Source organism: Ochotona curzoniae, unplaced genomic scaffold (genome assembly GCF_017591425.1).
Source record: "Ochotona curzoniae isolate NIBS_2020 unplaced genomic scaffold, NIBS_Ocur_1.0 scaffold_3835, whole genome shotgun sequence".
Lineage (NCBI taxonomy): Eukaryota > Metazoa > Chordata > Mammalia > Lagomorpha > Ochotonidae > Ochotona > Ochotona curzoniae.
The window spans coordinates 8231278-8240966 of NW_024467114.1; the positions used below are offsets into that span (position 1 = coordinate 8231278).

The 9689-nt window shown below is 50.3% G+C and overlaps 1 protein-coding gene across 1 annotated transcript; it reads left to right on the forward strand.

Annotated features, from left to right (window-relative positions):
* Positions 1-217: 217 nt before the first annotated feature.
* FZD1 (frizzled class receptor 1) lies at positions 218-5112 on the forward strand. The gene has a single exon (XM_040964861.1). It carries the CDS (start codon positions 621-623, stop codon positions 2589-2591), a length of 1971 nt encoding a protein of 656 aa, XP_040820795.1. The 5' UTR covers positions 218-620; the 3' UTR covers positions 2592-5112.
* Positions 5113-9689: the final 4577 nt, after the last annotated feature.

The window sequence follows — 9689 nt, forward strand, 5'->3', positions numbered from 1 at the left end:
CGCCGCCTCCCTCGCGCCAGCTCGCCCGCCCGCCGCCGGCTTGCGCTGGGCGAGTAGGCGGCGGGCTCCCTCTGCGCCGCGAAGCCGGGGCCGCGATTGGGCGACGGTCCCTGAGCCTCCGGTTCCGCGTCGGTTTCAAGGCTCCTCCCTCCTGGTGAAAGACAGACTGCGGGGCGCCTGGAAACCGGTCCGAGGGCGCGCGAGGGAGAGGAGAGCGAGCGAGTTGAGGGATTGACACAAATGGTCAGGCGGCGGCGGCGGAGAAGGAGGCGGAGGCGCAGGGGGGAGCCGAGGCCGCTGGGCTGCGGAGAGTTGCGCGCGGCTCGGGGCCCAGGCCACTAGCGCGGCGTCGCCAGCCGGGAGCCAGGGAGCCGAGGGCCAGCAGAGGCGGGACGCGACCCCGGCGCGCCCGAGCCAGCCGGGCTCTCCCCGCGCCCCACGCTTCATGAACCGCAAGTTTCCGCGGCGGCGGTGGCGGCTGCGGGACGCGGAGCGGGAGCCGGGGGTGCGGGCCGAGCGCGGCGCGGGCTCGACGGAGGGCACCGGCCGGGACCGAGTCTCCCGGGACGCAGTGGGCGCCGCCGCCAGCCGAACTGCGCCGAGAAAGGAGCCGAGAAAGTATGGCTGAGGAGGAGGCGCCTAAGAAGTCCCGGGCTGCTCTTGCCGCCGCGGGCGTGAGCCGGGAACTTTGTGCAGCCGGGGCGCTCTGGGCCGGGCCGGCCGAGGCGGGGAGCGGGGACGCAGGCGGCCGCCGGCGCCGTTGCCTCCACCCCGGGCGCCTGGCGCGCCGGCTGCTGCTGCTGTTTTGGCTGCTGGAGGCTCCGCTGCTGCTGGGGGTGCGAGCGCAGGCGGCGGGCCAGGGGCCCGGGCCGGGACAGCAGCCCCCGGCGGCGCCTCCGCCGCCTCCACCACCACCGCCGCCCCAGCCGCAGCAGGGCGGGCAGCAGTACAACGGAGAACGGGGCATCTCCATCCCGGACCACGGCTACTGCCAGCCCATCTCCATCCCGCTGTGCACGGACATCGCCTACAACCAGACCATCATGCCCAACCTGCTGGGCCACACGAACCAGGAGGACGCGGGCCTGGAGGTGCACCAGTTCTACCCGCTGGTGAAGGTGCAGTGCTCGGCCGAGCTCAAGTTCTTCCTGTGCTCCATGTACGCGCCCGTGTGTACCGTGCTGGAGCAGGCGCTGCCTCCCTGCCGCTCCCTGTGCGAGCGCGCGCGCCAGGGCTGCGAGGCGCTCATGAACAAGTTCGGCTTCCAGTGGCCGGAAACACTCAAGTGCGAGAAGTTCCCAGTGCACGGCGCCGGCGAGCTGTGCGTGGGCCAGAACACGTCGGACAAGGGCACACCGACGCCCTCGCTGCTGCCTGAGTTCTGGACCAGCAACCCCCAGCACGGCGGCGGCGGGCACCGCGGAGGCGGCTTCGGCGGGGGCGCCGGCGCGGCGGAGCGGGGCAAGTTCTCCTGCCCCCGCGCGCTCAAGGTGCCTGCGTATCTCAACTACCATTTCCTGGGGGAGAAGGACTGCGGAGCGCCATGCGAGCCCACCAAGGTGTACGGGCTCATGTACTTCGGGCCCGAGGAGCTGCGCTTCTCACGCACCTGGATCGGCATCTGGTCGGTTCTGTGCTGTGCCTCCACGCTCTTCACGGTGCTCACGTACCTGGTGGACATGCGACGCTTCAGCTACCCGGAGCGGCCCATCATCTTCCTGTCGGGCTGCTACACAGCCGTGGCCGTGGCCTACATAGCCGGCTTCCTGCTGGAAGATCGCGTGGTGTGCAATGACAAGTTTGCCGAGGATGGGGCGCGCACCGTGGCGCAGGGCACCAAGAAGGAAGGCTGCACCATCCTCTTCATGATGCTCTACTTCTTCAGCATGGCCAGTTCCATCTGGTGGGTGATCCTCTCACTCACCTGGTTCCTGGCTGCTGGCATGAAGTGGGGCCACGAAGCCATCGAGGCCAACTCCCAGTACTTCCACCTGGCCGCCTGGGCCGTGCCGGCTGTCAAGACCATCACCATCCTGGCGCTGGGCCAGGTGGATGGTGACGTGCTGAGCGGCGTGTGCTTCGTGGGCCTCAACAACGTGGACGCCCTGCGGGGCTTCGTGCTGGCGCCGCTCTTCGTCTACCTGTTCATCGGCACGTCCTTCCTGCTGGCCGGCTTCGTGTCGCTCTTCCGCATCCGCACCATCATGAAGCACGACGGGACCAAGACCGAGAAGCTGGAGAAGCTCATGGTGCGCATCGGCGTGTTCTCCGTGCTCTACACAGTGCCCGCCACCATCGTCATCGCCTGCTACTTCTACGAGCAGGCCTTCCGAGACCAGTGGGAGCGCAGCTGGGTGGCCCAGAGCTGCAAGAGCTACGCCATCCCCTGCCCGCACCTGCAGGCGGGCGGGGCTGCACCACCGCACCCGCCCATGAGCCCCGACTTCACGGTCTTCATGATCAAGTACCTGATGACTCTCATCGTGGGCATCACGTCGGGCTTCTGGATCTGGTCCGGCAAGACCCTCAACTCCTGGAGGAAGTTTTATACTCGGCTCACCAACAGCAAGCAGGGGGAGACCACGGTGTGAGGCTTGCAGGGCGGGGCGGGATTGGGGGCCTTGCGACTGGAGCCTGTTTTCTCCCTGGAGGGCAGTGAGGGGGTCCGCGGGGGCGCCTCGGTCCACCGAGCCCCTGTGGGGGACATGGTCCCTGGTGGTGGCAGTGGACTCCAGGAGCCAGACTGCAGGGGTAGAGTGAGGGAGGGAGACTGGACCGACACTCCGGTACCGGAACTGGGTACGCTTTTACGACTGTAAATAGCCAGTGTAAGATTTTTGTAAGTATATTTGTATTTAAATGATGACCAATCCCACGGTTCTTGTTTTGTTTTGTTTTTAAGTTCAGTGATCTAGGGTGGTCGAACCATGGCAGGCTTTTCCTTCTCGGGGTAGCGTAGAGGGCACAGCCCGGCGCACGCCCGTGCGTCCCTGCTGGGGCTGCAAGCCTCCTCACTTCCCGTCTTCTCCTCTGCTCCCTCCCTCCCTCTCCTGGCTGGTGGTAGGGGCCCAGCCCAGCAGGTGCCCAACTGCACGGGGAGCTTCCAGACCTGGGGTGGGCTCGTGCTCCTCCCAAATCCAGCTGCAAACTGCAGGAAGTCGCATTTTGGAGACCATTCCTTCAGCTCCGCGGGAGCCCAAGGGCGTGGGTGCTAGCGGTCCCAGCCCCTAGACACCCACGCCCAGGCACTCCTCCCTGCTTCAACCTGCAGTGGGTCAGAGGAGGAAACTCGACGCCAAACTTTTTGTCAGTCTGATGGTTGGTGGATGAGCTCATTCCCTTCTCTGTGGGGCTAAAACCTGGTGTGGGTTTGGCCGGCGTCATGGAAAGATGTGGTTAGGGAGATATGGGCAGCTGAGGCGGCAGTATGGGTTGGGAGCCACTGGGGATGGGACTGCAGAATGCGCGCTCTAATTGCGCTGGGATGCCTGGCAGGCCTCCTGTAGGCATGGCACAGCCTTTGTGTGCAGATTTCACCCCGTGTGAAGGAACCAGAAGGGCACCTGCCAAGTGTTCAGGTGCTGCTCCTGGCTTGGCCCAACCAGGCAGCGGAATGGGCGGAAAAGGCACAGCGCAGGGAGTGCTCATGCCACACACTCAGAATGAAGCGCTGCCTGCTTATTTCTCATCCAGTAACAGATACGTTTCAGAAAAGAAACCGTAAGATGCACAGATTGGAGCGTCCAGGCTGACACCGTGATTGCTACTCAGCAACACGGACTGAGGGAGGAACAATTGACCCCATTAATAAAAACCTGGCAAGAGGTGGGGAGGTGAAGGAGGTGGGAGGGTTAATGGGATCAGCTCCTGAAATAAACCGCATGCTACAGGGAAAGTGTGTGCTGGGCCCCTTGGCAAATCCCACCTGCTCCTTCCAGGATGCGCTGCTGTGTGGCAGATGTCAACCTTCCCAAGTCTAAGAATATTCACTCTAGTTCTGTGAGGAAAAGGAGAGAAGTAGTCCTCCTGATCTGTGTTGTTTTAAACTTTGAAGTTTTCCACAGGGCTGGACCGAAAGGGATCTGTCTGTCAAACCCTAAAACGACGTTGGTCTTTGATTTTGTTATGCATTTATTCTGTTCACTATCACAAAATCATCTATATTTATAGAGGAATAGAAGTTTATATATATATAAAATACCATATTTTTAATTTCACAAATAAAAAAACAAAGTTTTGTACAAAACTATATGGTTTTTTGTGCCTGAAAATAAGAGAGCTGGAACAGTCTTCACATTGTATATAGTGTCTCATGGCCAATCCCAAGATTGAATTCAAGATTTCCTTGAAAATGTTTATCTTCAGACCAGCCTTTCCAAAGAATTTATGTGTTTGCCTCATTGCGGTTGTTATTTCTAAAGTCCCACGGAGAGATCTGTTTCCGTGATAGTAGAAAATAGAAATTTGCTAATTATTTCTTTACTCAAAGAGGATTATTAAAAGAGATCTCTAATTTTAATAAGAATTTTTTTCTTTCATGGAATAAATTTTCATGACTTTATAATATGGAGGTTTATTTTTAAATCATTACTTTTGTCACAGTTTTTATGAGGTAATGTCTTATCTCTTCCATAATCTTAGATGCCACAAACTATAAACAAGCAATCAATAAACTGTTAACTATGTGTTTATAAGCATTTTAACCAGCAGTTGGGTTTGTAAGACTGTCGTGTGCTTCTGAAGCCCCCATTTTCATGGCGCTCAAGGAGCCTTCGCAGAGGAATCACCTCATTGGTTTGCTTTTAGAATCCATGTGTCTGTGCGCTTGTGTGCACAAAAGTGTACCCACACTGATAATTTTAAAGACAGAAATGCATAGTTGTATATCTCACGCTACGGAAATTTGGCTATGAGAAATTCAAAATGATGGAGGGAAAATCTTAAATACCTTTACAGATAATAACTTTTGCCATGAAAACATTTTGTAAAAGGCAGTGGGCTAAAGTGAAGAGGAGTGATTTAAGGCGACTGTGTCATAAATCATCATCCTTATTTATTTTATGCAAATGAAAAAGTAAATATTGTTGAAAATATAGCATTTGATTTTAAGTAGCCAGATGCAATTTCATGTTCTTTTTTGTTACATTATTATGGAATACATGTCTGAGAAGGTTCTATTGTTGTAGGCACACAAAAAATACTTATTCTTGAGCCAACTGGAAACACCTTAATAGCTAATTCAATTAGACAATTTCTGGAAAAAATATTTAAGACTACGAGTAGCTATCCAGGGCATAAATGTTTAATCAGTCACTTTGTCGGTATCCTTACAAGGAAGCAAAAACGCATTTGCTGTAGCGAGGTCTATATGCTGGATTTGAATAACATTAGCACATATTTTAAAGTTAGCAGCAGGCTTTACTTTTAGACAATTTATTCTAAATTATGTAGCATTTAGCAAACTACAATATTTTTGTTTCTTTCGATACTGGTGGCAAAATAAGACTTGCCTGGAAAGGCATAAAGCTATTGGGAATATTGTCCCATTAGCATGCCGTTTCCGTGACTAACTACTTTCCTCTGTTTGATCCCATCCCCCCCTTTTTAAAACCAGCTATCAATTGGAGTCAGTTTTCCCCTCACAGTTCATTTGAGTCAGCTTTTGGAGTACGTGGCATGAGAGCGTTCTGATGTTCTCGAAAAAATGAAAGCTTTTTTTTTTTTAAATTTAAACATTGTGAAGACAGAGGCATATTTTAAGTCTCAGAGCCAGTGAGCGTCAAGCATCTGTACTTTGCAGCCTGCCTGTGGTTGTCACTTGCCAGCCGTAAGTGATAGTCCTGGTGCTTTTGTCTTTGCTGCTAGTCCTGAATGAGCCTTTCTCAGGTCCACCTATTTAACCGGGAAAGAGTCAGTGGTTCTGGGTCAGTGGTCAATTCACAGAAATCTTCGCTCAGTGGCAGACCATTTCCAGACCTGGGTGGCCTCTTGCTTCCTGGACACCCCCTTTCAACCTTGGCGCAGTATTTTTAAGGTGTCTACGCTTCTCTGTGTTTTCAGCTGCAGCTAATCTGGCTTTTATTGCCTTCTAATCCATCTACTCAGTATAGGCTCCCATTTAGGTAATGCACATGTAATCAACTGAAACCAGAGGCAGGGTAGTGACATCACTGACAAAACCCTGATTCTAATCCAAGTGGGGCCTGAAGGGCTGGAAATGAGATATGCCCAGTGCCACTGGGGATGGACACGAGAGGTATTGCCATGAAACACTTCCTAGGATATCACAGTCCTGTAGGATTAAGTTGTAGGAGCCACAATTGTGATAGGACCTTAAATTCAAGGTAGTATTTAAGGCCCTTACATTTGGACTTAGTCTTATAGGGAAGTGTCAAGCCTGTTAAAGTTGATTTTTATTCATTTTTACTTATTTGAGAGGAAGAGAAACAAACAGAATTCCTAATCATTTCCTAAATGCCCAAACCAGGCCAAAGCTGGGAGCTGGGAACTCAATCCAGGCCTTCCATGTGGGTGGCAGGGACTCAGCTACTGGCGTCATCACTTCTGGGACCCATCATTCCCAGAATTCCCACAATCAGGAAGGGAGCTGGGAAGCGGAGCCTAAGCCCTCCGCAGTGGGATGTGGGCCTCTTAACCACTAGACCCAAACAAGTCTACTGCAGTGACCCTGGACGCACGGTCTGTTTTGACGTAATCAATTGTAATAGTGCTTCAAAGTAGAAAAATAGTGCTTGAGCTCCAGCTGCAACTTAGAATCCCCTTCAGCATTTTGGAGCCAACCATTTTACCCACCGGTGGTCTTACTTTTTTAGAATAAGTATGCTAAACTAACAATTACAGTGACCCAACAGCTTAGGATCAGCTAACAGAAGCACAGATGGTCCCTAGCTCATCTGCTTTATCATGATCTGTGAGGACAGATCTGTGCTCCTTCACAGAAGGAAGCTATTGTTGATCATAGCGACAAGTCAGATGGAAGGACTTCTCACACAGTGTAAAAGACCAGCTCAGGTTATCATCTATAAAGTACATCCTACAATGAACATATGATCAGTATTCTGGACATCATAAAATGTAGACATGTATGGAAACATCACATACTACCCTGTAAACATGCATAACAAATAAATAATAAAGAATGAATATCTTGTGAGTCATAAGCAGTTTTGTGAGTCAAGCAGATTCTTAAGCTAAAAAAAGATACATTTTCAAATAGACAATTTTTTTTAAATTATAAAAATGATGCTATACTAAAGAGGTGCATTTTGAGAGATAAAATTCAAATAACACTCCATATTTTGTCATTAATAGGTCATTTGAATGACATTTACGTCTACTAATTCTAATAGCCAAGTAGTAGAATAGCATTCATCTGCACATTTTATACACATTGCTTTTTAAAAGATGAACTTAACATAGTGTAGAGAACAATTCCATGTTTCAGAATTTATAATATACATCTTTAATATAAGCATCTGAAGACATTCCAACCATAGCACAGACCTCAGAGTATGCTCATAGCAACACCATGATTAACATCAAAGGAGACACTTGCTGCTTTCAGAGAGTTCTCTGGCCAGGATTTCTTTCTTTTCTTTCCCTGTTAAAAACCAAGAATCCTCTAATTTGTGGATATCTCCATGTTTCGGATCTCAATGCCTGTTTGAATTAGATGTGCAGGGGAGTAACTGTAGGACCTCCTCATAGACAACATGTGGCCTTAACTTCCTTCCAGCTGGGCCGTGTGCCCGTGCTTAGGTGAGGGATCTGAGGCAGACTGTTCTGCCCTTGGAAGTGCTCCCTCACTGCAGCAGCAGTGCCTTCAGGTCAGGTGGGTTAGGTGCTTATTGCAAATGCCATGTTGTACTTGATCGTAACAAGGATGGCTTTCCCGTAAGAAGATTTAGGGTCTATCTTTGACCTTCTCTTTATGCCTCTGGGAAAACATTCTAAAGAGTTAACTCCAACAAATTCTCCATGTAAATACTGGTAATTTCTTTGATAAGTGACCATCCATCCAGGTGTACCCAGGACTGAAGGGATTTTTGGGGATGTGGGACTTTCAGCAGTAAAACCAGGACAGTTCTGGACAGACCAGGATAGTGGCTGAACCTGTTCCATGAATTTATGCTCCACAAGATAGACTGAACACTAACATGTTGATCTGCAGTTCCACATTAATACTGTGTGTTTGTGGCTATAGACTTTTTCCTGAGCAAATAAAGAACCAGTGGGAACAGCCCTTTGGGGATCTCCACAGTGACTACCTACCAACAGAAGCTGAGTGCAACACTCAGGCTGATGGAACAGGCCCCACTGAGTATCCTGGCCTAGCTTTGCCTTTTGCCTCTTGAAGGGCAGAGCTATCTAACCAGTCCCTGAATCTTGCTTGTGCTTCTCCTGCAATCAGGTTACACAGCTACTTTAGGAAAGACTTTTCAAAAAGTATTCCCTTGGAATATGTTTCTTTCTTTATTCAATTTTGATTTCTATTTATTTGAAAAGCAGAGACAGAGAAGCAGGAGGGAGAAAGAGAGGTTTCCACCCACTAGTTCACTCTCCAAAGGCCCACAATACCCCATCCAGGGCCAGGTTGCAGCCAGGAATTGGAGTCCCATCAGGATCGCTGCGTGGTAACGGTCTCAGCTGCATAAGCCCTCACTGCTGTTTGCTGGAGTGCACACTAGCAGGAAGCGGCTGTGGGCGGTGCAGCTGGGACTCAGAGCTCAGCTGCTGTGAGACGAGATGTGGTGCGCCCCTAGCGGCAGCTTCATCGCTGCACCAAAGGTCTGCACTGCTAGTTGTTTGTTCATTTTTTCAATAATGTGTTATATTTCTTCTGTTTTTAAAATACTATTTCTTTTACTCATCTGAAAGGCACAGGGACAGAGGGACAGGGGAAGAAGACAAAGAGAAAGAGATCTTCCATCTATTGGTTTACTTTTTTTTAATTTATTTTTAAAAATAATCTCACTGAGTTGATTAGGGTACTAAGGGTCAAGGGCTACAGGAAAGTCGGTAATACCATTGTTTCCACACTAATATCATTTTTTCCTCCTGCATCTGGTTTACTTTCCAAAGGTCAAGGTTAGGCCAAGGGGAAGCAAAGAGCCAGGAACTGCATCTGAGTCTTCCACATGGGAGGCAAAGGTCAAAGTGCATGGCTCATCTGCTGCGTTTCTAGTGTGTTAGCAGAGAACTGGATCGAAGCAGAGTGGCTGGGACTCCACTCAGGGTTTCTGTATGGGATGTCAGAGTCATAGAGTGGGCTTAACCCATTGCCCACAAAGTTAATCAGATTGTTAAGAACTACTGGGTTCTTGTATATGTTTGTATTTATTGCATATTAATCAGTTCATTGTGAAACTGCAAACTTAAGTCCATATTCCCAAATGACTATACATCAACATTTATTTGATTGTCTTACTTTTTTTCTTAGAGTTAACATCTACAACTTTCTCCAAATGTAAAGTTGTGTCTACAAGAGTACAAGAACAAGAAGTAAATTAGGTATTAAATTTTTAGTGAGAATGGGTGTTGCACATTAGCCTAGCAGTTAAAGTCCTCTCCTTGCACGCACTGGGATCCCATATGGGATTTGTAATCCCAGCAGCCCCTTTTCCCATCCAGCTCCCTGCTTGTGGCCTGGGAAAGCAGTCAAGGACACC